Source organism: Poecilia formosa, unplaced genomic scaffold (assembly GCF_000485575.1).
Source record: "Poecilia formosa unplaced genomic scaffold, Poecilia_formosa-5.1.2 Scaffold34, whole genome shotgun sequence".
NCBI lineage: Eukaryota > Metazoa > Chordata > Actinopteri > Cyprinodontiformes > Poeciliidae > Poecilia > Poecilia formosa.
Genome location: NW_006799973.1, coordinates 1,247,750 through 1,275,449, shown reverse-complemented (window position 1 = coordinate 1,275,449; position 27,700 = coordinate 1,247,750). Strand labels below are relative to the sequence as shown.

The following is a 27,700-nucleotide window of genomic DNA, read 5'->3' as shown; positions in this document are numbered from 1 at the left end:
TGACGTTCACTTTCTTTTCCAACTGATCTCAGGGCGCCACTGTGTGGCCAACAGAGGGAACTACAACCACACTCGGATTTTTTTTTTAATATATATTTTTTTACATAAAGTTGTCTAATCTACACTGAGACGCCATGCTTATCATATTAAGAAATAGGGTTTTATTTCCGGTCACAATGACTGATGGATAAATAGAAAAATAAAAACATCTCCAACACCTGTAACAGTCTTGATTTTATAATAGCATCTTTAACAGACATGACTCCAAAAATTTTCAACACAGAAATAACCTATTTATTTTTATAATTTTTTTTATTAATAGTTTAGAATTTTACATGGTAAAAGAAAAAGTGTTCAATATGAATGTTTTTTATGGCTTCCAGGTCACCAGAACTGCAACTATGAAGACAAAATCTTTTTTTTTTTTTTTTTTTAGAGTAACCTGGAAGCTACCATGGCCGGAGAAAAATCAGTCAACAGCATCAGCAGGAGTTGAAACATTTATTTTTATTTTACAAATGTTTTAAAACTCAATCTGAATCTGACCAAATTGCACATGTGAACACAATGTCCGAGGTAGTCCTATTAGTGATGGACTGTGAGTTCCCAGATGATTTTATCTGTGGCTGTGTGATGAAATGCTTTGCAATCTGGGTTAAAGTAACAACTACAAAGGGAAAGAAATTTGTAACATTTCCACCAGAACAAAACATATGCTTGGAAATGTTGTTTACTGTGCCTGGCAGAAAGCTACAACTAAATACATTTCTTAAAACTTTGTAACAATGTGATTATTACTCTACACTGAATCTGCAGAATCAATAATGCAATATGAAAGATTATAAAGGGAGGGGAAGAACTAAAGCTTCACATGGTAACAGCTGTGCGTGTTTACAGTTTAAATTAGTCGCACTGATGACAAAAGTGACGGACGTGATGGAGATGTCTTCAGGCACACTACAGAGGTAAGGGTTCGAGTAACAACATCACGACCGGAAAGAAACTTCTGACTTCAGATCTTTCCAGGAAAACTTCCATTTTCTATCTGTTCGTCCCATTTAGCCACCTGGAACAAGATGTTAAAGAGGTGTAGGTGAGAAACAAAAACCAGAAACTCTGCACTGCAGTTGCTATCAAATCAATAGTATGAAATACAAATAAAGCTTCATAGGCATAAAGAAAAAGAAGGAAGTCAACTGCCACCTGATACCCATCACGTTGACTCCTTACTTTAGCTTATAAACTGCCTCAAAACTCATCTTTTCAAACCTGAATATTCTGCGTAATGTTTGATTAGCAGAAGCTGCTGATAGTTTGTTGGTTCACAGTTGCTACAGTGTCCTCAAGTGTTTCGAAAGAGGCTTTGAGTAAAATATATTAATTTATTACTATCATTAAAAATACTCACCCAGCCCATTGGACAGAGGCTCTTATAAACCCTCTGGTACCACTGACAGGGGGCCACATCCTGGCCTTTGGTCGACAGGGCCTTGTTGCATCGGTGAAAATCTGCAGCACAAAATAATGCAGAGGTTGAACCTTTGTTATTTCACAAGAAACTCGCACATCAACGAATGAAAGTATTTGCGGTTATACAACTCACAGTTCGACTGCCGTTAGAACTCGCAACATGCTGACGTTTGTGACAAGTGAAGGACATTTCATAATTTACACTTTACTAAGAGGAGCTGGTACAAAAATGATCAGATCTTATGTTTTTATACTTGCTGTAATATTTAATGTTAGAGAGCACTGACGTCACCTTTGATTATTTCAAAATGACCAAAAATAATGAAAATCTGAAGTACAAATGCTGAAATAATCAAAATTGTGATCTCGGCTGTCAGTGTTATATTGTTGCTACAAATATTTGTGAATATTTCAGAAATTAAAAGACGCAGTAAATGTATTAACACAACATTTTCCTATAATACTCAGTTGTACTTTAGCAACAAACTGCCCAGCACAGTATTACTAGCTTGTTTGTTTATAACAAACAACAACAGGAGTTAAAGTACAACATGTTTCTGATTTTCTTTGGCCTAAAATTAACACATTGAGAATAAATTTAAAGCGAAATCCCTGTGTGGCAAAGCTTTTTTTATTTATTTTTTTTGACAAATCAATCCTATAAAACTGGGATGATGTTGAATGTCTGTTTTTTTAATACATGTTTAAAATGACCATTGCAACAAATTCTATGTCATTTCTAGTTTAAACTGAAACCCCATAAGTAGCAGTGTCAATATCATGGAGTTAATTTGTTAATGACCTTTATAGTACCCTTTTTTTAAACTTCAGCTCATGTTTGACAGGAGTTATGAGGAATATGTGACAGTTTCATGCGTCTCATCGGGATATGGGAATGTCCTCACCCAGGTAGTTCTGGAAGCAGTTGCGGGTCTGGTTTGTGTTGGGGAACCTGGCGTCAAAGGGAGCCGTTCTGTAGTTTTTAATCTTCTCATCCATAGTCTCAGCCATGTTTATCGGCTTTGGTAAGCGGTCAAAGGGATGCTGAAAACAACGGAAAGTTTCGATAAATAACACTTACAGTGCGTGGAAGAATATCATGACGGTCAAATTTATCCTATGGTTAAATTATAAAACATAATATTTCAAGTCGGCTAAGCTAATTTTTAGCTTAGCTAATTTTGTCTTAATCACTCACGCTTTGTTAGCTTACGTATTGAGAGCTGTTGATGCTTTATTAAAAAAGACTCTGCAAACTAGAAGGCTAGCTGATAGTTGGCTGCTTATGCTAAATAGGGTTGGGGTAGTCCGATAGCTTTTCTTGACAAAGTCGTTACGGTCACCCTTTGCTAGCTAAAAGCTAACGGATTGAAGGACTTGAGCTATAGAGCTTCCATTGTTAACACATATTCAAAGAACGGCAGATTATCATCTACGTTTTCGACTACGAACCAATAAGTGCTAGTCGAGAAGATGGTCTAAGGAAACCCTTAATTCTCGTAGTTAATTACAGCTAACCTTGAGATGTTGCTCGTTTTGTCCTCACGGGAAAGAGGTCCGGTTCCGCAAAGGATTGTGGGAGTACAGGGAGGCACGATTGGAGTTTATCATCACGCTGTGCTCAACTGAAGTTAATCGCAGTTGTTAACAGAAGTGGGTAGAAAAATGTAAGTATTACCTCAAGGCATTTTTTTTCCGTCAAGTAAAAGTAAAAACATGCCATCTAAGAAATCACTCAAGTAAGAGAAAAGAGGTATTTGGTTAAAATAAGGGATATGATGCCTTATTAGATTTTCTCTGAAATGTAAACGTACGTGCAAATTCCGGCAATTTAAAGACTAATAAATAGTTTAAAATGAATACATATAAGATCATTACAAAATAGCACATTTTAAGCAGAAATAACACTTTTCACAATCTGTTTTTATTATTATTTAAAGCCTTTGAAACTAATCAATCAGATAATGTATCAGAGCAGGGTAAAGTACTCCCAATGACAATGTATGGTGATTACTGTACCTTAACCTAACCTCCAAATGGCACAATGGTAGCAAAAATGTTGTAAACAAACAGTCTTATTTCATAAAATGACGTTTGACTGCCACTCAGCATCATTACAGTAAAAATTGAATGTAATACTGACCTGGCTTCACATCCCTTCTGCTTAGCACTAGGTATATTAATCTTTTTTTTTTATTAATAGTAATGGGAAATTACTTGCAGTCTAACTAAAGCTTAGTATTGCTGTGCATCAGAATGTTGCTGCATATCATCAAATTGTCACATCTTAAATTTGATAGTGAACATTTCTTTCTGTGCCAATCTTCATTTGCCACCAATCTTCTATGTGCTCATCCTCCTATAACTGATGTGAGAGTACTGGTACGTCACCAAAATTTAGTTAAATTTTACATCCACCTCAGTTTTCGTCGTCTTACTACAAGAAGAGTTTGTATGTATCTAAAATCAATCTTGATCAAGCAACTATTCATGCTTATATTCAATTCAGAATCACCTTCTGATCTACATTGGAGAAACCAGGGAAACCGTCGCAGGCATGGGGAAACACGCAACCTCCAAGCAGAACTTTCTCTCTTTTCTAGGTAAGTAAGTGTCATTCTTATTCCTACATTACATTTATATTAGTTTTACTGCAGACAATTCTGACTAAATGGACATAATTTGGCTACATTCAAATGTCAAATAAATAGGGTTTTGTTGGGACTTCATGTGAAAGACTAAGACAAAGTAGCCCATAAATGTGAAACGGTAAGAAACTGGTACATGGTTGTGCTAAGTAAAAATCAGAAAGAAGCACCACAGGTGTCTTTCTTCTTTCAGGTGAATTGTTGTTGCAGCTGTTCCATATCTTTCCAGTACGTAATGATGGGTGAACAGGGCTCTGTGAGATGTTCTATACTTAAATCCTTTAACTTCTTCAGCTTTCTTTCTTACCAGTCTGCTGATAAAGAGTACATATCATTTTCCTTCTACTTCACAAGTATGCAGTTTTTTTTAAAATGTAAAATCATAACAAAATATGCCGATGTTTGTGGTTAAAAAAAAAAAAAGTTAAAGGGGTGTGAATACTTACACAAGGTACTTGGAATGAGACATTCCACAATTTTCTGTTTTACCAAATATGGTTTAGCAATGTGAACTTGAAAGCACATGAGTTGAAACACAAGGACAGTGGCCTTTCCCTTTCCATCAGCATCTTCCTGTTGAAGACTAGGCCAAAGATCACAGGTGTCTACATCACGCTTCCTGTCACTGCATGTGTTTCCTTCATCCTCTTTCCAACAAAACATCACACAAACTCCATGTCTGTGTGATTTGGCTTGGAATTGGATCGCCTTCCTCATTATAATTCACTTTGCTCTGCTGGATTTACGTTGGACACATATTAGGGATCGATTGAAATATTTCGATTTTTATTAAACATTTGAAAAAGTGGCTGCTTCTATGAGAAACTGACATTTTTATGTGCCTACACGTCCAAATGTGAAACGTTTTAAACTCCAACATGCACATGTAAATCCGCCCTTCCCACTCTTTCTACCAATCTGTCCCTTTCTTTCTCTCTCGGCCAGGATATAGGTGTTGTCCAAAGCAAAGGAAGGAAATTCTGTCACTTGGAACAATAGGCCCGTTACTCTATCTATAGACCCAGAGCGGCTGAGAACCACAGCGAGGGAGGCAGCAGAAATTTTCCACTTAGAAAGAAAAACTTGCGTAAAGTACTTTTTGGGTTATTTTAAATCGAAACACATTCGTACTGTAGTGAGTGCGTCAGGCCGAGGCCTTTCAAAAATGGATCTTTGTGGAGAGGAGAAGGAAACGCGCACCGTTACTGGACTTCTTTGAGCTGCTTATTTATCTTTGGGTGGATAACGACAATCATATCTTATTTCACCAAAGTGAAAGTGGGTAAGTTTATTCATTACGAGACAAATGAACGCTCTTTAATTTTCTCAGCCCACTCTGGCGCACAGTGAGCCATGGTCTCCGCCTGCAGACTGAAAAGAAAAGATTTGAGGTGTGGATTTCTGTGCCAGGATGTGAGGAGTCAGAGATTATTATGGTTTTTCAACAAAGGCTTAATGATTGTCTTCGACCCCGAAATTTGATTGTAGAGAACAAGAAAGCAGGTGTCTTCCGTTTTGCTTTTTCACCTACAATTAGGATTTAATCGCTGAGGTTTCCCAAGAAACGCAGGGGCAGTGACCTTTGGAGTGGGATTTTCCCGGCCTCCGCGACAGCTGGACCTGAGTCCTACAAAACACACTTCCTGTTTGAGAATGGGAAACACGCACTCTGTGATTTTCAGGGGCTTTTTTATGGGAGAAGGGGAAGTGGGGATGATTTCTTTTTTAGTTTGTTTGCACCACGTTGACAACCTGCTGCAGGTATCCTGCTTGTATTGTTTTGACGATGACATCATTCCATTGTTATATTGTTTTCTGTCCTGGCATCATTGACACGCATAGATAGTTTGAATGGAGAAAAAGGAATAATAGAAATGTTTATCTGTCTGAATGACATATGCGTCCTGTTTTTTTTTTTTGGGGGGGGTTTGGGGGATCAGATGGAGGGGTCTGGCAGTCCTCGCTTCAGAAAGCTTCACTTCCCAGTCGGATTGTGGATCAACTCGCCCAGGAAACATTTTGCCAAGCTGGGACGTCGTTGGCCCAGCGCCATCTCCGTCAAGTCAGTTTAAACCTTTTTTTTTTTTTTTGCTACCTTCAATTTCCTCATTGTGTGCTTTTTACAGGACATCACAGCCAGTTATCATCGGGGTAGGATCCAGAGCCTGATAAGAATTGTTGAAGGCCCAGCCTCTGTGTTGATGCCATCTTATCTTACTTCCACTGTCATTATATCCTGTCAGCCCTGTTTGCTTCCCCTGTTTTATTTTAGTCCTGGTTGTTTTTCAGTTATAATTCACAGCTGACTCGTCTCTTCCTCCCTCTCCTCCCCCTCGCTCTTTTGTCTCCAGGTCGACTACCAGCTCTGACGCGGCCTCGCTCCACGAGGCCCCCTCTGCTCCGTCCTCTTCCCTTTCCAACTCCACCCCCTCGCTGGCTTCCCCTTCTCCGTCCCCGTCTCCTTCCCCGGCCTTCCTCAGGCCCCGGCCCGCCGGCCCCCAGTCTCGGACAAAGCGTATTTCTCAGCTCTTCCTGCGGGGGCGCTCAAATAGCGACCGGGACCGGGCCGTGGGGGAGAGGGAGAGAGAGCTTTGGGCTACCTCTGTCGCCCCGTCGGCCCACCACTACTTGCCCATCGCCTCCTCCTCGGCCCCTGGCTTGATCAAGATCTATGGGGATGCTTTTGCCAGTGGAGCCAACTATCGCTCCTTGCTGGCCAACATTCACTCCACATCCAGGCAGCTCATCGCTCAGGTCATCACTCGATACACTGAAAGAGAAAGGGAGGAGACAGAAGATGCAGGTATGGGATCCCTCATGTGTACCTCTGCTGAGATCCCTTCATATCTTATCAAATTGCAACCAGTCGTCAGTTACTTGATGCACAATGTCTTGCAATAGCACTTGGACCCTTTGAATTTTTTTGTTCATTTTATTAGCACAAAATTCAACATATTGAGTTGGAGCTTTATCCGAAAGTCGCTAACTAACCCGTAATTAAAAAGTATCAGGAAAAACAATGCATTTTTTTCAAAACTTTTCACAAATAAAGATCTGCAAAGTTTGGTGAGTATTTGCATTCAGTCCCCCTTTTAGTCTGATACCCCTAAATAAAACAATGCAACAAATATCCCTGACCCTGTGTTGCAGATTTTTTGCCCGGGTTCCTCTTGAAAAATGAGATCTGGATTTTCCAAGTCATTTTAAACAAAACCAGCAGCTCCACAGAAACATGACTGCTCTTTGTTTTGTCTTCTTTCCTCCTTGTACGGTCCTCTAGTTATCCAGAAGCACAGCCCTGAAGACTTCCTGTTGTGTGATGTCATCGGAAAGCCTGTCCAGCAGCCAGATGGCGCCATCAAATGGGAGACAGAGTGCCGGAGAGGTGTTGCCCCATGGGAATGTCCCTTGATGTTGGTGGACATGTGGCGGCCCAAGGATGGATTCGAGCGACGCTTTGAAATTTATAGGAAGGAAGACTATGAAAGAGAGGAAAGAGAAAGGGAGAAGGACCGGGAGAGGGAGGGGGAGAGCCACCAAGGTTCGTCTCTGCATGTACAGTGAGCCGTACCTCTTAATGTAGGACACTGTGGTAAACCTGATAAATGATGCGATTATATTTGGGGTAGCAGGTGTGCGCTGGCGGCGGAGCCGGATGTCGTCTGGCGGTGGGCTGGAGGAGGCTGAGCGAGGTCACCGTGGGAGGAACACCGAGCTCCGCAGGAGCATCAGCGACATGAACCTGAGCTTGCGCCGGCGACAGGGCAACCACGTCAGCAACGAGTCCCGTGGTACAGGGAACCGGCCCAACAACGGTGGAGGAGCGCAGGACAGGAAGAACATTGTGAGCATGATCAACCCGCAGCCTGGAGAGGTAATGAGGACAATGCAGTCGGGACTGAATGTGCTCATTTGGAACTCTTAAGTGCAGTGATTCTGAGATTTACGAAACAACAACATCCAGACCATGGGAAAAACAGGATGAGAGTTTGGATAACAACAACAACAACAACAAACCCCGCTTTCCCCCACAGAACTTAAAAAAAAAAAGATGAAAGAAACCTTCAGAAAACTAGTTTAATTCTCCAGAAATGTGTTATTTCTGATATATTGCATTATTTTCAGCCGGTCAGGTGGCTTTCCTCTTTATGATTCTGTTGTGTTGTGATCATTTGAAATTTTCTGTTTTTACAAAATGTTATTTTCATCTCATTTTCAATGTATCTAACCATCATGTCTATGTCCTCAGGTCAGAGCATCGAGAGCCGAGGCGAAGGTCGGATGGACAAATCAGCCAGCAGATGAAGAGAAGCATTACTCCAACTGCGACCTGGAAGTGATGTCACAGAGCCTTATCCTTCCACCCACAGACCGACCATACTTCCTTTTGCTGCAGGGTTATGATCAGAGCAAGGCAAGACATGCCGACAGATGATATCATACGCTGAACAACTCAGAAAGAATTTACAGTTGCATATACCTGCAGCGCCTTGCAAAAGTATTCAGACTTTCTCACATTTCGTCACATTGTTTTACGTGATTGACCAAAACAAACAATGCACAGCTGAGACGTGGGAGGAGAGGGATGCATTATTTCCACAGGTCAGAAATGTGGCATACATTTGTATTTAGCCTCACTGGTTCGACTTTCGCAGCAATTACAGGTACAGACCTTTGGGGGTCTGTCTCCACCAGATCTCCACATCGAAAGACATTTTTGTCTGTCTTTCTCAGCTCAGTTTGGACAGGGGAAACATCTGTGGGCAGCAATTTTCATTGCTTCATGTTCTAGATTGGACTTAAATCTGGTGTTATGCTGTACTTACAGTTCAAACATGATAAGATTATTGCTGAAGAAAGGCATTCACACAGCACAATGCTGCCACCACCATGTTTCACCATTGTCATGGCTGTTTTTTTCCTCCACACAAAGGAGGGATTCCACTTCTATGCCAAAACATTTTTTTAAATTTTGGTCTCATCTGACCAGAGGATCTTTTTTTTTTTTTTTCAACATGCTATGTCCCACATGAGGCTTTTAGCAAACCGAACCCTAACTTAAGCAAATTTCTGTCTGACCTGTGTTACTCCTGCGCGTTCACGATGCTGTTTGTAAACTAATGTTGTCTAAAAACACTTCAGAGGTCTTCAGGTGTGTAAATTCTGAGTGCAGACTGGTCGTATCTGTTTACTAGTTAGGTTTAAGGCAGTTAGTTGCACAACTTTTTTTTTAAGGGACTTTAGGTAAAAGCAGAGTAAATGCATAGAAAAAGCCACATTTTTCAGATTTCTATTGGTTCAAACTTTTGAAAGCTTTCTAATATTTCTGTTCCCCTTCACATTTTTGTTGGCCTGTGCCATTAGAAGTCAGATAAAATACACTGAAGTTACGGTTATGACATGGCAAAATGTGAAAACAAGACAGGGCGTGGGCATATTTTTGCAACACACCAAACAGCGAAGTGGTCTGATGTGCACATATGTAAATGAGGGGTAGCAGAGCTGTGCAGAAGGACGTGCATGCACACACCCGGCGCATGACATCATACCTGCATGTCTGTAATCGCCACATACCATCGGGGTTTCCATTCCTTCACAGCCTTCTCCTGTTTAGAATCCGGCACAAAACAGCAAAAGGCCTGCACAATAACCCCCTGTGTGCACTCCACCTCAAACAATGATCTCACACAGGTGTCTATTATAACAACCTGTGACACACTTCACTCTTTATCAGCTGCCTTCTGTGCAACTTAACATCTGATATAAACTACAGCTCTCGGCAGATAACAGACCTCCCTGAGCCTCCGCTGTGTGTGTTTTGTGTAGGATTTTGTTTTGTACATCATGGCGGGATTTACACACGTGTTCGGGAGAAAGCCTACAGTGAAGGAGAGGGAGAAGGACACAGAGAGAGAGAGGAAAGGGAAGAGACCCCTGAAGGTGGACACGTTCCTTTCTGCTCCTGATATTTTGGCCAGGCACTTGCTGGTCAGGAGAGACGCTGCTGTTCCAGAGACGCCCAAGGGACACGGTACCTAAAAACACATCAGTAATTCAGAATGAAAACCATTATGATCACAGGGTTCACTCAAATCCAATCCACAATATTATTTTCTTCCACCGCAGCTCTAATGCGACCCTTCAGAGGAGGCGCAGTCACCCACAATGGAGTGACCGTGTACAGGGAGACGGTCCTAAAGCCCGGAGACGTGGTCGGTCTGGGGGACCACTTCCTTTTCCTCTACAGAGACCCTCGTGTGACTCCTTCCCCACCGCTCGCATTGACGCTGCCGTGGCAGGCGGACACCTCCACCCCCTGCTGTCCTTCAGGGCTGGTGGACAGACAGGAGGCCCTGAGGCAGTATCTGGGCTCCACTGAGGCACTTCTGAAATTTCACTCTCGTCACGCTGATGTCTTGCTACAGGTGAGATACGCAGACAACGTACTTCACTCTTATTGGCGCCACTGGTAAATACGTGTAAAAAAGATTTTAAATGTGTAATTCACATGACTGAGGTCAAACTTTCTGACACTACGCAGCACATTTATCTCCAAAATCCTTGGATATCCTTAAGATTGTATCGGACGATGAGCAGATTCAAGACGCTGCGTGCCATTTGGAGCAAAGCAATCCCAGAACATAACTTAAGGTTTTCTCACACCTGATAGTCTGGTAGACTCGGTTCAATTGGGGACCAAAGTTGCAGCGTTTGCTGCATTTTCAGCTGGTGCTGTTTGCTTTCACACCGCATTGTGTCAAACAATCTAAACCCTTCGTCAAGCCTGTTTTGCCCCTTCGCCTGTGGCGACGCTGACCCAGAAACCACTGAGAGAAATTACACGAAACCCTCTGGAGAAGACAACAGCACAACTTTCTTCTTCACGAAATGTAAACAAAAACAGAGCGTGGTCAGATTATTGCGGTTGTAGGATTTCTCTTTTGTCTTTTGGTCAAAAGACTGTGAGCCATTTCTCCTACTAGCGCTAGACTCTTACGTTTGTTTTGGTTGTATTTACCCAGATTGCCCTGCGCTATAGTTCGCGTCCTGCCTTTAGAGTGGTCTCCCGTCCGCCATGTGCATTCAAGCCGTTCTAGAGTTCACCTCAACTGAACTGAGACCTGTAGGTTTTCAGATGGGCTAGGCTTCTTTTCTTGTTCTGTATCAATCAGTTTGGTTGCACATTCACACCTCATCCCAACCAAACTGTCTAGGCAATAAAAGTCTAGGATATCAAAGTTTTATTAAAGACTAACCAGAGCTGGTTTGAATTCGCCCGTACTGAGCCTACTCCATGTTTCTCAGTAGGGACAGGGTCCTCTTTTTGGTTTGCTTTGTTCTTGTGTCTATGGACATAGAGCTTAAGTGCCTTGTCAGAAAACTTCAGTTTTGTCTCATCTGTCCACAGGACAGTATCACAGAAGCTGTGTGGCTTGTCAATATGCAGTGTGGCAGATTCAGTCTCGCTTATTTATGGTTTGCTTTCTTGGTTGTCTCCCACCTCGACTAAATCAGTAACTGAAGAAGCGATCTAACACTGATGAACCATGACCTTGGAGCTCATCTTTGATTTCTTTGGAGGTTGTTCTGATTTTAAACAGATAATTCTGAGTATAATTCTGAAACTGGTTACTGAAATAATCAGTTTCAAGTTATTTCAATAAACGTTGTAGGGTTATAAGTTACTAAAACACGGGTTAAAAACTGTTTTGTCCACCTGTGTATTGCAGAAGATTTTACATTGAACAATTTTTGAGAAATCTTATCTTTACATTGAGTATTTTTATAAAGTGGAAGGGAAATTCTGATTTGAGATATAGTTTGTTTTCTACAAAACCAGTGGTTATTATTATTCATTTCCAGTTATTTTTTTAAATAATTGGAACTTACGTTTCTTTTTTCTTTCAGAATTTTTGAAAATGTACACGTGACATGAAAGAGAGGCACATTTCCTTCAGCCACTCATCAAAATAGAAAACCAAAGGAACATAATTTTTGAGGTCCTGTCCACTCCAACATATATAGTTTGCAAAAATGAAATTTTGTGAATCTCATCATATATGTAAATTGAATTTTTGATGGAAAAAAACCCAGTTATTTTTAAAGTTAGATGCATGCATGTAGTGAATATCCATAAGTTATTAAAAACAATGATGTAGAAGCCAACTTTGCACATATGCCTCCTACTTTCAACCAAAAACACAATGGAGCCATTTTCTGGTATATTTCATATATGTCTCAGTTTATCCTCGCTCAAAAATTGTAATCTGGAGAAACAACTACAATTTTGCTTTGGAGAAATCTTTGAAATCTGTAACCCAGCTCTGCTTTAGCTATTCTCACAGTCTTCTCCCTTTACATTTTGATGCAACTAATGTCCATATTGTTCCCACCTACTGTCTGGCACTAATTACTAATTGTAGCATTTTCCATTTGAATTTCAAAGAAAACAGTTTTTTACTTTTTCAAAGACAGAGGGGGGAAAAAAAAAAACATTCTTCATCTATTGTGCATACTCAGGCTATCTCCTGCAGGCATTGGGCGAGAGAAGGGGTGGAAGAAAAAACAATTAAAAATATCTAAAGCAGTCAGTAGCTATAATGTCGACACAGGCTTCAAGTAAAGACGACGTTGGGAATTGGCTACGTGTCCTAACATGCCCATTTTTACAGGCGGTGGTTAAAGTTTCAAACAAACAGAGCTGTAATAAACAAGATGTATGTTTATCTTACCACCAAACAATATGAAGTGGATGCTAAGGAGGGTGAAACAACCCTGTAGGTCATTGGTTGGGTATGTTGGGGCCTCCAAGTCTTTATAACAGCCTTATATCTTTGGCTGATGTCTAGATCTTTACAAGGCTTTCTAATCATTTTGGAGCGAGTTGTAAACTCTGGAAGCATAAAATTTATGTTGTTTTTTTTTCCTTCTTCTTTTTTTTCAGGAGATAATTTCCAAAAACTCCTCTCCAGACTCCGGTGGTGGACCTTTAGCTCCTGCCTATCTGCTGTCCATCATGATAGATCACGCCTCCAAGCATCTGGACCCCGCTCTGACACCGCAGATACTGCTCAAATCAGCCAACCTAATTAAAGAAATTGTGTGGGTAAGTAAGAAGGAACAAAAACAACAGACTTTTGTGTAAACCAAGCATTGGAGTTGAAAACCCAGCTGTGTAATTTCATCAAGCTACTATTTAATTCTAAGAACTATAGTGGAATGGAAAAGTATTGGCTCCCTTGAAGCCTTTTCTCATTATATCACATAAAATCTACAAACCTAAGCGTGCTTCAGTGGCCAACACAAAAAACTTCCATAACTGTGAAGTGGAAGTAAGACATTTCCAAATACTTTTTTAAACCTAAATCTGAAAAATGCTGCGTCTATTTGTATTCTGCCGCCTTTATTCTGATACCTATGAAAAAAAAAGCTTTAAAAATCACATAGCAAGTAAATTTGTTACACCAATGTGTATTTTTATCTTATTTGTGTTTCTAAAAATATTAAAATTAGGCTTATTTAATAAAACAGTATGACAAGGTTTGAAACACATTGCATGGCAATATTACAAATTTTCCAAGAAATAAATATCCATCTAACAAACCGACCAGAAGGACGAATTAATTAGAGAAGCAGCCAAGAGGCCCATGGAGGCTCTGGAGGAGCTGCAGAGATCCACAGCTCATGTGGAGGAATTCATTGACAGGAGACCTAGTAGTAATTTACACAAAAAAAAATCTGGTCAAAACAAAGTAACTTTGTTAAAGAAAACAAAAAAATAATAATAATCCTTGCAGAGATGTAGGGGATACAGCGAACACACAGAAGATCAATATAACTAAGTATTTAAATGACTATATATAGCTCTGGAAGAAATGAAGAGACCACTTCGCTGAACCTCATTAAAAACATCCTGATTATTGATTTCTGAACTCTTCCTGAGTTAAAACATTAGTGTTGTTCCTAAATATCAACTTGTTTACTTTGCATTATTTGAGGTCTGAAAGCACTGCATCTTTTTCCTTAGTTTGACCATTTCTCACTTTCTGCAAATAAATACTAAATTTTTGCTTGGAATGTCAGAGTCATGTTGTCAGTAGTTCATAGAATAAAAGAACAATGTTCATTTTACTCAAAAACATACCTATAAAACATACAATCAGAGAAACTGATCATCTCAAGTGGTCTCTTAATTTTTTCGGGAGCTGTTTGTAGAAAAACTAACAATCATCATGCCCCTGTTCACATCATTCATATGGTGACTCATGGTGGTGGCAGCATCCTGCTGTGGGGGTGTTCTGCAGAAAACCACTTAGAGATTGCAAAAGAGTTGAGGCGGGGGTAGTCCTTCACATTCCAGCATGACAATGACCCTGGACATAAACTCATAAAAATGAATTTGAAAAATAAAGGGAAAAAATCTTAGTCTTTAGATGTGTAATATTTTTATTTTAAATGTTTAAGCAGCAGCCTGAGTTTTTTGTCTCGTTGTTCAATAACGTGCTACATTGTGATTCTGAATGAGACACTGGGGGTGTTGAGCTCCAAACCTTCCTGCTTCTGCAAATGTGCTACATTTAGTTGGCCAATCGCAACAAATCTCGAAAGAAATTGAAGTTTACAATCTGGGAAAACCTGAAAAAGTTCAGTCAGCTGTGAATACTGGGCTGTAAGACGCTGTTTTCACGTTCAACTGCATAATGTAGTTTAATTTTTGAAAGGAAATGAGTTGACTGCCAACCATAGAGGAATATACCTGCTTTGTAATTTGAAACAAAAAAAAACAAAAAACAAAACAAAAGATCAAGTAAGTTCATAATACCCCCAGTGTTTAGGAGTGTCTCCGTTTGGAACAAATTAACTTTTTGAGGATAGCGTTTCATGACACCATGACCCAGACAGCACTCAAACAAAGTTGGCAGGAAAAACATCAGGTAAGACGAGTGAGACAACCACATTCAGTCAGACAGAGAAACCAGCAGACAGACAAATGCCCTCCGTTGTGGCCTGCTGGGTAGCGAGGATGAGCTGATGTCACTTCCCCTGCTGCTGGAAAATGTGCCGTAATTGTCCTGGCTGCAGGGCTAGACTCTGCAACCCCCCCCTAACCCCCTTCCACCACACACTAAGACGCCTCTTCAACTCTCTCTGCAGGATAACATTAAGGAATTCGGGGACAAGCATCCCACGCAAAAGTAAGAACATTTTTGCCCTACGTAATGTTTCCTCTGTTTAGAGATCTCCTGCTTTTGTTTTCATAATACATGATTGTGTTGGTGCTGTTATGTCTTTGGGACATTTTTCTAACATGATGAAGGCCTTTTAAAACACATCAGTCGGACAGTTTCTCAAATATAGCCGGGTAAAAATAACTCTGTCTATTTTTAGTGAGCTCGGAGAATGTACACAATAACATAACTTTGGAGTTACCTAAATGTCTTGTGCAGTTCGCCAGACCAGGAAGGGGAGATAAACACTCCAAATGTCCAGCAGCTGTCTTCTGATCTGCGACCCCTCATGTTCTGGATGTCAAATGCCACAGAGCTCCTGAACTTCTTCCAGGTCAAAGTCGAAACAATGGAGAAAGAGTGGGAATTTGAAGGTACAAACAATTAGAAAAACGTGGAAATTACTTATACTGAGGGGCGGGGGGTTTACAGTTCAAATTAGCAAAAGAGCCAGCACAGAAATGAAAGCTGCTGCTCGGCCTCTAATTGTTCTTGCTGATTGTTTCTTGGAAAGCCCCCGGGGATCCGGTTTTGACAGCCGACATGGACACCTGTTCAGAGGCTCTTGCGCAGCTGGACGATGTCATAATGCACACCTTCCAGCAGTGTGTGTATCATCTCACCAAGGTAAATCAAAATACAACAATAAAGCTGGCCTCATTCTTTTACATCTAAACTCAGCAAGTAAACAGCGAAGTGGCTTGACAAAGACGTAGCGGATGTCTCGTTTATGGCAGCTTCAGGGCAGCCAGTTCTTGTCCTTATTTGGTCCAGAAGATAAAAAAAAAAAAATAAATGTTCAAATGTTCTCTCCAAAGTTAGCCACATATGTTGAAAGTCAAGCCTGCTAGCCTTTTTTGATCAACGCTAAGAGCGTCTGACGACATTAGACATCAGCAGACGTCTTCATGTGTTGAATTTTCTACTTTTCAAATGCGTGTTTTCTTTTGGTGGAAGGCAAAATTATATTTTACAATCTCTTCTGCAAGATTTTACTGGCCAGAATGAGTCAGCTGTAAAGTATCCCAAAACTGTTGTCCAACGCCCTATTAGGAATTTCCTGCCATCATCCCAGTTTTTCATGTCCATTGTGAGCCGAGGGGTTGAAATGAATCAGAATCTATCAGTCCAGAGAAGGTGACAAAAAAAAAAAACCTTCTCACTTTTTAAACCATCGCTCAACGAAGGCGCGTCACCAGACCAACAAGTAAATAGGGGACAATGAGGATTTTGTTTTTACATGTCTCCGAAATCATTGAAAAGACTGCAACACTGAAATCCCTCTCTGTCTACAACAGAATAAACAAACAGTTAAAACAGGCGTGCAATGAAAACAAATGACATATTTGAGGCTTTTTACATCCAACTTACATGAGACTGGTGTTACAAAGGCTCATTTATCTAAATTAAACAAGTTCTTTGGGCTCAAGGTAAAATCATCACCCCAACTTATGTCGCTTTTTGGAGCAGTGCGATGCCGAGTCGTCCCTGCTTCACGTTCCACAGAAAAATTCACGAATAAGTATTCAGTGAATGCTGAACCACAAACAGGCGGGGTCCGCTCTGCATCCTTTGTAGTTGAGTACTTATCTATAATTTAATTTTCTTGTTTATTATTTTTGAAGGACTTTTTTTTTTTTTTACTACATCCAATTTCTGTTCACTGTGGTTCTGATCCCTTTTTGGTCAGACGGCCAACTAAATTAAATGTTAGTGGTCTCCAACTGGTAGGCGTCGTTCATTGGAGTCACAGACACAGATTTCCTTACAGCAGACTGCGATCAGATTGCAGAATATTACTTTAGATCATCGATTGGCAGAGAGGAAACAATCTGACAACTGTGCAAAACAATGCATATATAGAACTGATGGAAAGCCAAAATACGTCAGTACAATTTTTTATTTTTTTTTTTTTAATTTCACCTCTCTTTTGTGTCGCCTGTCCACGAAGACCCTGTACTCGCTCCTGCCAGCCCTCCTGGACACCAACCCATTTTCCAGTGATGAGAAGGAGAAGGAGAAGGACGGCGCTCGGGGCGCAGAGGGAGACGAGAATAAAGGAGAGGGGGGAGCTGAGGACGACGTGTCCGTCTTGCCTCCGAAGGTCGCCGGACTGGTGGAAGTGTATCGCTGCTCCTTGATGCTGTCCCGAGAAGCGTGTCTGTCTCCGCCGCTCACCTCCCAAACGTTTGGTTACCTCTTCTTCTTCACCAACACTTCCTTGCTGAATACTTTGCTGGAGAGAGGTAAGAGACAGCACTGGGTCGGCTGTTTTTTGGGGATTTGTCGTGGGGAATGAAAGTTACAAATACAATATTTTTTGTGGGGGGTTTTTTCCCCCCTCTTCTGCATCCTCTCTTTTTTCTTTTTTTTTCTAGATGGGTTGTTTTCATGGTCCAGAGCGGTCCAGATCCGGACAAATCTGGACTTGGTTTTAGATTGGCTGCAGGGCGCGGGGTTAGGAGACATAGCCTCGGAGTTTATGAAGAAACTCTCAGTTACGGTCAACTTTCTATGTATTCCCAAAACACGACTGATCCAGGTAAATTCATCTTCCTATCGCCACTTAAGCCGAAGTTCATAAAATTCCTGCTTCTTCATCAGCTCCCTTGTTCATCCTGAGCTCGGTTTTAAACGACTAAACAAGTTCACCTTCATACTAATACTGAACAGGATAAGGCCTTCAGGTCAGTGACTTCATGGCATTACAGCATTCAGAAGAACAGCTGCACAAAACTACGTCTCAGACTGTTGTTCCTGGTAGATCACAGCGAACAGCCCAGTGAAGCTCATTCACTCATTACCTCACTCATTACTTTCCCTACCTTTACAGTAAGTGTGAAGGTAGCCAGCTGAAAGCATCTCGCCTTCTGTAAAGAAAACAAAACCGAAGGTCTTTCTGCTTAAAATTGGTTTCTTGTCCCTTTTTTAAATCAAGTTAACCATCTCCTGCTTTTTTGCTTGAAACGCTTGGGGGGAAAAAAAAAAACAATAAAAAAACGTAATTTTTTTCATTTTGTTTAGTCTGTTTTGCATGCAAGGGTTTAGTTTACACATTGACAAGCCAAAAGCTCACAACACAGATTTATATTCACTCTCTCTGCCTCTGTTTGTAGTCCAGGTAGTTTCTCCTGTTACTCAAAATGAGACATGTTTGTATCGGCCCCAGCGAGTGTCTGGTTTGGCACAAGTGCTGCACCGCTCGTAGCACTGCAGCATGCACGCGTCTCCCCGTAGAGCTCAAAATAAAAATACGACCCTTTAATTAAGTGTAACACTGGCTCTTTAACGTCTCATCCTCCAGTCGTCTTGGACCAGTCTGAAAGAGGAGCATGAACTGCTAAGTCATGCCCAGCTGCACCACCTGCTCACCCATTACAAGCTGGGACCGACCCGAGCTCCGCCAGCATCCTGGGCTCCCCCGCCCGGCGCAGACCTGAACGGAGGTACAGCTTAATAGATAAAACCATTAAAGGTTTATTCTGACAGGGACTTGCAAAAATATTCACATCCTTACATTTTTTGTCACATAACACACTGATCAGTTTTCAAGTTTTCAGAATCCCAATTAGACTAAGGTCTGGACTGCAACCGGGTCATTTTAAGATATGAACATGCCTTCCAACGTGGTTCTGGATTTTTATCTTACGGGTCATTGTCCACCTTCCAAGGTGGAGCATTACACCGGTTTCTATTTTTCCCCCCTCTAAGTGGTTTTCTTCCATCATGTATTTACCTACTTCCACCATTTTATATAGAGAGTTTCCAAAAATGAGTCTCCACAGCATGAAGCTGCCACCACCATGTTTCGTGGTTCAGGGTGATGTGCGTTGTCAGTTTTCGAAATGACAAAGTTTTATCGTTACGTCATTAGCAGCTGCCTTCACGTTTGTTGGATTCCCTTCATTGCTTTCGTCCAACTCCAAACAGGACTTCATTTATTTTACAATCCCTCTTTTCTTAATTTTTGAAAAGCATCGTATTTCTTTTACTTCACAATTATCTGTTACTTTATTTTTTTTTTAAAAAGCTATAGAAACACCAAGTTGTGTGGTTGTGGCGTGACAAAATAGGATACAAATGTTTGCTGGGTGCTTGTGAACACACTGCCGCAACTCAATTATTCCTAATACCTTTTATTTCTTTTTTTTTTTTAGACATATTTGAGAGCTTTCTAGACCACCCTCCTCTCATCCTGCCGAACGAGACGCCTCGCCTCGACCTCTCCCAGCCAATCCCAAGCCCCGAGCTCCAGAAGGAAGTCACGCGTCTCCGCACCTTCCTGTGGGGACTCGATCAGGACGAGCTCCCCGCAAATCAGAGGACGCGGCTTTGAAAGAGCGCATATCAGCAGAATGAAAGAAACCGGAAATGATTTCTGCATTTAATTGCCTAGCAGTCGTTCTTCGTCCGATCCTAATTTCATTTCAGTTATTCCCTTTCTAATATTTTTGAACAAATCAGTTATCCTGTCTTTGTTTAGTCTTTGTGGAATTAGTTTTAAAGCAGGGAGAGAACATCCAAAAATTGTTGGGCTTCACTTCGCTCTTTTTCTTGGCTTCTCTGCGTATTTTCAAATGACTTGTTTTTAATAAAATGCTGAATTCTGGTCTAAGAGGCTTACAGTTTCCGTTTGGTCTTTGTTCCCCACAGCCGGGCCCCTGGGGCTTGGCATGCTCCTCGGCTCCCACACCATAAAAAGAAGCCTAAACATTCCACAAGGTGGCGATGCAGGACTCACTCCCCTTTGACGTTAAATGATGAGTGTGTGGAACTGCCTGACTAAGGAGCTGACACAAGTACATTATCATCCGCTCCAGAGTAACCGTCTCATTTTCTGTAATAAAGGTAGCAATTTGCGCTGGGTCGTGACTCAGGCGAGTAAATGAGGCTAAGATGACCACACACAAAAGTTACCTTTCCCAAAGTTAGCTGTGGTAAAGGTTAAATCCTTGTGACTTAAAAGCCGGGAAAGGTTTAATTTCCCCTACAGTTGATGAGGCACACTGATAAGAAGGGCTTCCAGTCTCTGGTATCTGATACGGTGGTAAAAAACTCCAGAAAAAGGTCATCTAATTTATCACAAAGAGCAGCCAGCTCTCACGCGCACCAGCCAGGTGAAATCACCATTTCAGTGAGTAAGTTGAGCTTGTTTGTCACAATTTGGCAACATCCAGTCAGTTTCACCGTCTAGTCAGCCAGATGTCCAATAAAAACAATTCCTCACTTTTCTTTTTTTCTCCTGAGACAGAAGCTCTCTGACGTCTAAGAAAACTCCAGTTGTCGTGCTGCTCTCTTGGTGCGCAGCCAGACGGCTTCCTTCCTTTCTTCCGGTCAGCTTCTAAGAGTTCCCTTACGGTAAAAACGCTCAAAAACAAAACACAAATCCCGTGAGAGAGAGAGACCCTCGGCTTACATCATCTCCCTGATGTATCCAGTTCTCTCTCTCTCTCTCTCTCTCTCTTTGTCTCTCTCTCTCTCGAGATGACATGAAAAACAAAAAACCCACGGTAAAAGATTGTGAATCATGTAAAGAGCCATCTCTGTGGTTAGGATTTATCAATTAAGTGATTGTAATCACTCTCATTTGAGATTCGGTGTGTGGTGTATGAGTGAGAGTGTGTTTGTGCGCTAATTTCAGCTTTCCAGTAATGTCATGCAGACGCAGCCTGTGGCTATAATTAAACACAGATGGGGTTCAGCTTGGTATAGATCCATGCCATGATTGTGTGACATTACTGTACGATGCAATGACTGCTGTACGCCATTCTGTTGTCGTGATACACTAGTGTGAACGTGTGACCAGGATGGTTCAGTAGGCATTTGACACACACACACNAAGTGGTCTCTTAATTTTTTCGGGAGCTGTTTGTAGAAAAACTAACAATCATCATGCCCCTGTTCACATCATTCATATGGTGACTCATGGTGGTGGCAGCATCCTGCTGTGGGGGTGTTCTGCAGAAAACCACTTAGAGATTGCAAAAGAGTTGAGGCGGGGGTAGTCCTTCACATTCCAGCATGACAATGACCCTGGACATAAACTCATAAAAATGAATTTGAAAAATAAAGGGAAAAAATCTTAGTCTTTAGATGTGTAATATTTTTATTTTAAATGTTTAAGCAGCAGCCTGAGTTTTTTGTCTCGTTGTTCAATAACGTGCTACGTTGTGATTCTGAATGAGACGCTGGGGGTGTTGAGCTCCAAACCTTCCTGCTTCTGCAAATGTCCTACATTTAGTTGGCCAATCGCAACAAATCTCGAAAGAAATTGAAGTTTACAATCTGGGAAAACCTGAAAAAGTTCAGTCAGCTGTGAATACTGGGCTGTAAGACACTGTTTTCACGTTTAACTGCATAATGTAGTTTAATTTTTGAAAGGAAATGAGTTGACTGCCAACCATAGAGGAATATACCTGCTTTGTAATTTGAAACAAAAAAAAACAAAAAACAAAACAAAAGATCAAGTAAGTTCATAATACCCCCAGTGTTTAGGAGTGTCTCCGTTTGGAACAAATTAACTTTTTGAGGATAGCGTTTCATGACACCATGACCCAGACAGCACTCAAACAAAGTTGGCAGGAAAAACATCAGGTAAGACGAGTGAGACAACCACATTCAGTCAGACAGAGAAACCAGCAGACAGACAAATGCCCTCCGTTGTGGCCTGCTGGGTAGCGAGGATGAGCTGATGTCACTTCCCCTGCTGCTGGAAAATGTGCCGTAATTGTCCTGGCTGCAGGGCTAGACTCTGCAACCCCCCCCTAACCCCCTTCCACCACACACTAAGACGCCTCTTCAACTCTCTCTGCAGGATAACATTAAGGAATTCGGGGACAAGCATCCCACGCAAAAGTAAGAACATTTTTGCCCTACGTAATGTTTCCTCTGTTTAGAGATCTCCTGCTTTTGTTTTCATAATACATGATTGTGTTGGTGCTGTTATGTCTTTGGGACATTTTTCTAACATGATGAAGGCCTTTTAAAACACATCAGTCGGACAGTTTCTCAAATATAGCCGGGTAAAAATAACTCTGTCTATTTTTAGTGAGCTCGGAGAATGTACACAATAACATAACTTTGGAGTTACCTAAATGTCTTGTGCAGTTCGCCAGACCAGGAAGGGGAGATAAACACTCCAAATGTCCAGCAGCTGTCTTCTGATCTGCGACCCCTCATGTTCTGGATGTCGAATGCCACAGAGCTCCTGAACTTCTTCCAGGTCAAAGTCGAAACAATGGAGAAAGAGTGGGAATTTGAAGGTACAAACAATTAGAAAAACGTGGAAATTACTTATACTGAGGGGCGGGGGGTTTACAGTTCAAATTAGCAAAAGAGCCAGCACAGAAATGAAAGCTGCTGCTCGGCCTCTAATTGTTCTTGCTGATTGTTTCTTGGAAAGCCCCCGGGGATCCGGTTTTGACAGCCGACATGGACACCTGTTCAGAGGCTCTTGCGCAGCTGGACGATGTCATAATGCACACCTTCCAGCAGTGTGTGTATCATCTCACCAAGGTAAATCAAAATACAACAATAAAGCTGGCCTCATTCTTTTACATCTAAACTCAGCAAGTAAACAGCGAAGTGGCTTGACAAAGACGTAGCGGATGTCTCGTTTATGGCAGCTTCAGGGCAGCCAGTTCTTGTCCTTATTTGGTCCAGAAGATAAAAAAAAAAAAATAAATGTTCAAATGTTCTCTCCAAAGTTAGCCACATATGTTGAAAGTCAAGCCTGCTAGCCTTTTTTGATCAACGCTAAGAGCGTCTGACGACATTAGACATCAGCAGACGTCTTCATGTGTTGAATTTTCTACTTTTCAAATGCGTGTTTTCTTTTGGTGGAAGGCAAAATTATATTTTACAATCTCTTCTGCAAGATTTTACTGGCCAGAATGAGTCAGCTGTAAAGTATCCCAAAACTGTTGTCCAACGCCCTATTAGGAATTTCCTGCCATCATCCCAGTTTTTCATGTCCATTGTGAGCCGAGGGGTTGAAATGAATCAGAATCTATCAGTCCAGAGAAGGTGACAAAAAAAAAAAACCTTCTCACTTTTTAAACCATCGCTCAACGAAGGCGCGTCACCAGACCAACAAGTAAATAGGGGACAATGAGGATTTTGTTTTTACATGTCTCCGAAATCATTGAAAAGACTGCAACACTGAAATCCCTCTCTGTCTACAACAGAATAAACAAACAGTTAAAACAGGCGTGCAATGAAAACAAATGACATATTTGAGGCTTTTTACATCCAACTTACATGAGACTGGTGTTACAAAGGCTCATTTATCTAAATTAAACAAGTTCTTTGGGCTCAAGGTAAAATCATCACCCCAACTTATGTCGCTTTTTGGAGCAGTGCGATGCCGAGTCGTCCCTGCTTCACGTTCCACAGAAAAATTCACGAATAAGTATTCAGTGAATGCTGAACCACAAACAGGCGGGGTCCGCTCTGCATCCTTTGTAGTTGAGTACTTATCTATAATTTAATTTTCTTGTTTATTATTTTTGAAGGACTTTTTTTTTTTTTTACTACATCCAATTTCTGTTCACTGTGGTTCTGATCCCTTTTTGGTCAGACGGCCAACTAAATTAAATGTTAGTGGTCTCCAACTGGTAGGCGTCGTTCATTGGAGTCACAGACACAGATTTCCTTACAGCAGACTGCGATCAGATTGCAGAATATTACTTTAGATCATCGATTGGCAGAGAGGAAACAATCTGACAACTGTGCAAAACAATGCATATATAGAACTGATGGAAAGCCAAAATACGTCAGTACAATTTTTTATTTTTTTTTTTTTAATTTCACCTCTCTTTTGTGTCGCCTGTCCACGAAGACCCTGTACTCGCTCCTGCCAGCCCTCCTGGACACCAACCCATTTTCCAGTGATGAGAAGGAGAAGGAGAAGGACGGCGCTCGGGGCGCAGAGGGAGACGAGAATAAAGGAGAGGGGGGAGCTGAGGACGACGTGTCCGTCTTGCCTCCGAAGGTCGCCGGACTGGTGGAAGTGTATCGCTGCTCCTTGATGCTGTCCCGAGAAGCGTGTCTGTCTCCGCCGCTCACCTCCCAAACGTTTGGTTACCTCTTCTTCTTCACCAACACTTCCTTGCTGAATACTTTGCTGGAGAGAGGTAAGAGACAGCACTGGGTCGGCTGTTTTTTGGGGATTTGTCGTGGGGAATGAAAGTTACAAATACAATATTTTTTGTGGGGGGTTTTTTCCCCCCTCTTCTGCATCCTCTCTTTTTTCTTTTTTTTTCTAGATGGGTTGTTTTCATGGTCCAGAGCGGTCCAGATCCGGACAAATCTGGACTTGGTTTTAGATTGGCTGCAGGGCGCGGGGTTAGGAGACATAGCCTCGGAGTTTATGAAGAAACTCTCAGTTACGGTCAACTTTCTATGTATTCCCAAAACACGACTGATCCAGGTAAATTCATCTTCCTATCGCCACTTAAGCCGAAGTTCATAAAATTCCTGCTTCTTCATCAGCTCCCTTGTTCATCCTGAGCTCGGTTTTAAACGACTAAACAAGTTCACCTTCATACTAATACTGAACAGGATAAGGCCTTCAGGTCAGTGACTTCATGGCATTACAGCATTCAGAAGAACAGCTGCACAAAACTACGTCTCAGACTGTTGTTCCTGGTAGATCACAGCGAACAGCCCAGTGAAGCTCATTCACTCATTACCTCACTCATTACTTTCCCTACCTTTACAGTAAGTGTGAAGGTAGCCAGCTGAAAGCATCTCGCCTTCTGTAAAGAAAACAAAACCGAAGGTCTTTCTGCTTAAAATTGGTTTCTTGTCCCTTTTTTAAATCAAGTTAACCATCTCCTGCTTTTTTGCTTGAAACGCTTGGGGGGAAAAAAAAAAACAATAAAAAAACGTAATTTTTTTCATTTTGTTTAGTCTGTTTTGCATGCAAGGGTTTAGTTTACACATTGACAAGCCAAAAGCTCACAACACAGATTTATATTCACTCTCTCTGCCTCTGTTTGTAGTCCAGGTAGTTTCTCCTGTTACTCAAAATGAGACATGTTTGTATCGGCCCCAGCGAGTGTCTGGTTTGGCACAAGTGCTGCACCGCTCGTAGCACTGCAGCATGCACGCGTCTCCCCGTAGAGCTCAAAATAAAAATACGACCCTTTAATTAAGTGTAACACTGGCTCTTTAACGTCTCATCCTCCAGTCGTCTTGGACCAGTCTGAAAGAGGAGCATGAACTGCTAAGTCATGCCCAGCTGCACCACCTGCTCACCCATTACAAGCTGGGACCGACCCGAGCTCCGCCAGCATCCTGGGCTCCCCCGCCCGGCGCAGACCTGAACGGAGGTACAGCTTAATAGATAAAACCATTAAAGGTTTATTCTGACAGGGACTTGCAAAAATATTCACATCCTTACATTTTTTGTCACATAACACACTGATCAGTTTTCAAGTTTTCAGAATCCCAATTAGACTAAGGTCTGGACTGCAACCGGGTCATTTTAAGATATGAACATGCCTTCCAACGTGGTTCTGGATTTTTATCTTACGGGTCATTGTCCACCTTCCAAGGTGGAGCATTACACCGGTTTCTATTTTTCCCCCCTCTAAGTGGTTTTCTTCCATCATGTATTTACCTACTTCCACCATTTTATATAGAGAGTTTCCAAAAATGAGTCTCCACAGCATGAAGCTGCCACCACCATGTTTCGTGGTTCAGGGTGATGTGCGTTGTCAGTTTTCGAAATGACAAAGTTTTATCGTTACGTCATTAGCAGCTGCCTTCACGTTTGTTGGATTCCCTTCATTGCTTTCGTCCAACTCCAAACAGGACTTCATTTATTTTACAATCCCTCTTTTCTTAATTTTTGAAAAGCATCGTATTTCTTTTACTTCACAATTATCTGTTACTTTATTTTTTTTTTAAAAAGCTATAGAAACACCAAGTTGTGTGGTTGTGGCGTGACAAAATAGGATACAAATGTTTGCTGGGTGCTTGTGAACACACTGCCGCAACTCAATTATTCCTAATACCTTTTATTTCTTTTTTTTTTTTAGACATATTTGAGAGCTTTCTAGACCACCCTCCTCTCATCCTGCCGAACGAGACGCCTCGCCTCGACCTCTCCCAGCCAATCCCAAGCCCCGAGCTCCAGAAGGAAGTCACGCGTCTCCGCACCTTCCTGTGGGGACTCGATCAGGACGAGCTCCCCGCAAATCAGAGGACGCGGCTTTGAAAGAGCGCATATCAGCAGAATGAAAGAAACCGGAAATGATTTCTGCATTTAATTGCCTAGCAGTCGCTCTTCGTCCGATCCTAATTTCATTTCAGTTATTCCCTTTCTAATATTTTTGAACAAATCAGTTATCCTGTCTTTGTTTAGTCTTTGTGGAATTAGTTTTAAAGCAGGGAGAGGACATCCAAAAATTGTTGGGCTTCACTTCGCTCTTTTTCTTGGCTTCTCTGCGTATTTTCAAATGACTTGTTTTTAATAAAATGCTGAATTCTGGTCTAAGAGGCTTACAGTTTCCGTTTGGTCTTTGTTCCCCACAGCCGGGCCCCTGGGGCTTGGCATGCTCCTCGGCTCCCACACCATAAAAAGAAGCCTAAACATTCCACAAGGTGGCGATGCAGGACTCACTCCCCTTTGACGTTAAATGATGAGTGTGTGGAACTGCCTGACTAAGGAGCTGACACAAGTACATTATCATCCGCTCCAGAGTAACCGTCTCATTTTCTGTAATAAAGGTAGCAATTTGCGCTGGGTCGTGACTCAGGCGAGTAAATGAGGCTAAGATGACCACACACAAAAGTTACCTTTCCCAAAGTTAGCTGTGCTAAAGGTTAAATCCTTGTGACTTAAAAGCCGGGAAAGGTTTAATTTCCCCTACAGTAGATGAGGCACACTGATAAGAAGGGCTTCCAGTCTCTGGTATCTGATACGGTGGTAAAAAACTCCAGAAAAAGGTCATCCAATTTATCACAAAGAGCAGCCAGCTCTCACGCGCACCAGCCAGGTGAAATCACCATTTCAGTGAGTAAGTTGAGCTTGTTTGCCACAATTTGGCAACATCCAGTCAGTTTCACCGTCTAGTCAGCCAGATGTCCAATAAAAACAATTCCTCACTTTGCTTTTTTTTTCTCCTGAGACAGAAGCTCTCTGACGTCTAAGAAAACTCCAGTTGTCGTGCTGCTCTCTTGGTGCGCAGCCAGACGGCTTCCTTCCTTTCTTCCGGTCAGCTTCTAAGAGTTCCCTTACGGTAAAAACGCTCAAAAACAAAACACAAATCCCGTGAGAGAGAGAGACCCTCGGCTTACATCATCTCCCTGATGTATCCAGTTCTCTCTCTCTCTCTCTCTCTCTCT

The 27,700-nt window shown here is 41.7% G+C and overlaps 3 protein-coding genes across 9 annotated transcripts; 2 read left to right on the top strand and 1 right to left on the bottom strand.

Annotated features, from left to right (window-relative positions):
• Positions 1–487: 487 nt before the first annotated feature.
• cox6b2 (cytochrome c oxidase subunit 6B2) lies at positions 488–3,078 on the bottom strand. Of its 2 annotated transcripts, none has more exons than XM_007550074.1 (4): positions 2,989–3,078; positions 2,376–2,514; positions 1,409–1,509; positions 488–1,066 (listed from the first exon to the last, which is right to left on the bottom strand). In XM_007550074.1, the coding sequence occupies exons 2-4, from the start codon at positions 2,479–2,481 to the stop codon at positions 1,013–1,015; spliced, it is 261 nt and encodes an 86-aa protein (XP_007550136.1). In that variant the 5' UTR covers positions 2,482–2,514; positions 2,989–3,078; the 3' UTR covers positions 488–1,012. The 2 variants fall into 2 exon arrangements, with proteins under 2 accessions (XP_007550136.1, XP_016526018.1); XM_016670532.1 differs by lacking the exon at positions 2,989–3,078 and adding an exon at positions 2,923–2,953.
• On the top strand, positions 3,034–19,966 carry rasip1 (Ras interacting protein 1). 5 transcript variants are annotated; one of them, XM_016670529.1, is made up of 17 exons: positions 3,034–3,123; positions 3,980–4,073; positions 6,059–6,180; positions 6,470–6,921; positions 7,399–7,659; positions 7,748–7,992; positions 8,368–8,532; positions 9,945–10,149; positions 10,245–10,543; positions 13,063–13,224; positions 15,273–15,313; positions 15,566–15,720; positions 15,861–15,973; positions 17,298–17,592; positions 17,725–17,888; positions 18,651–18,792; positions 19,504–19,966. In XM_016670529.1, the coding sequence occupies exons 3-17, from the start codon at positions 6,059–6,061 to the stop codon at positions 19,680–19,682; spliced, it is 3,000 nt and encodes a 999-aa protein (XP_016526015.1). In that variant the 5' UTR covers positions 3,034–3,123; positions 3,980–4,073; the 3' UTR covers positions 19,683–19,966. The 5 variants fall into 5 exon arrangements, with proteins under 5 accessions (XP_016526015.1, XP_007550132.1, XP_007550134.1 ...); XM_007550070.2 differs by having other exon boundaries at positions 3,048–3,137; XM_007550072.2 differs by lacking the exons at positions 3,034–3,123; positions 3,980–4,073 and adding an exon at positions 5,130–5,400 and having other exon boundaries at positions 7,751–7,992.
• Positions 19,967–22,090: 2,124 nt separating this feature from the next.
• LOC103136702 (ras-interacting protein 1-like) lies at positions 22,091–26,854 on the top strand. 2 transcript variants are annotated; one of them, XM_007550068.2, is made up of 7 exons: positions 22,091–22,201; positions 22,454–22,608; positions 22,749–22,861; positions 24,186–24,480; positions 24,613–24,776; positions 25,539–25,680; positions 26,392–26,854. In XM_007550068.2, exons 2-7 carry the CDS (start codon positions 22,524–22,526, stop codon positions 26,568–26,570), a joined length of 978 nt encoding a protein of 325 aa, XP_007550130.1. In that variant the 5' UTR covers positions 22,091–22,201; positions 22,454–22,523; the 3' UTR covers positions 26,571–26,854. The 2 variants fall into 2 exon arrangements, with proteins under 2 accessions (XP_007550130.1, XP_016525915.1); XM_016670429.1 differs by lacking the exon at positions 22,091–22,201 and having other exon boundaries at positions 22,208–22,608.
• Positions 26,855–27,700: the final 846 nt, after the last annotated feature.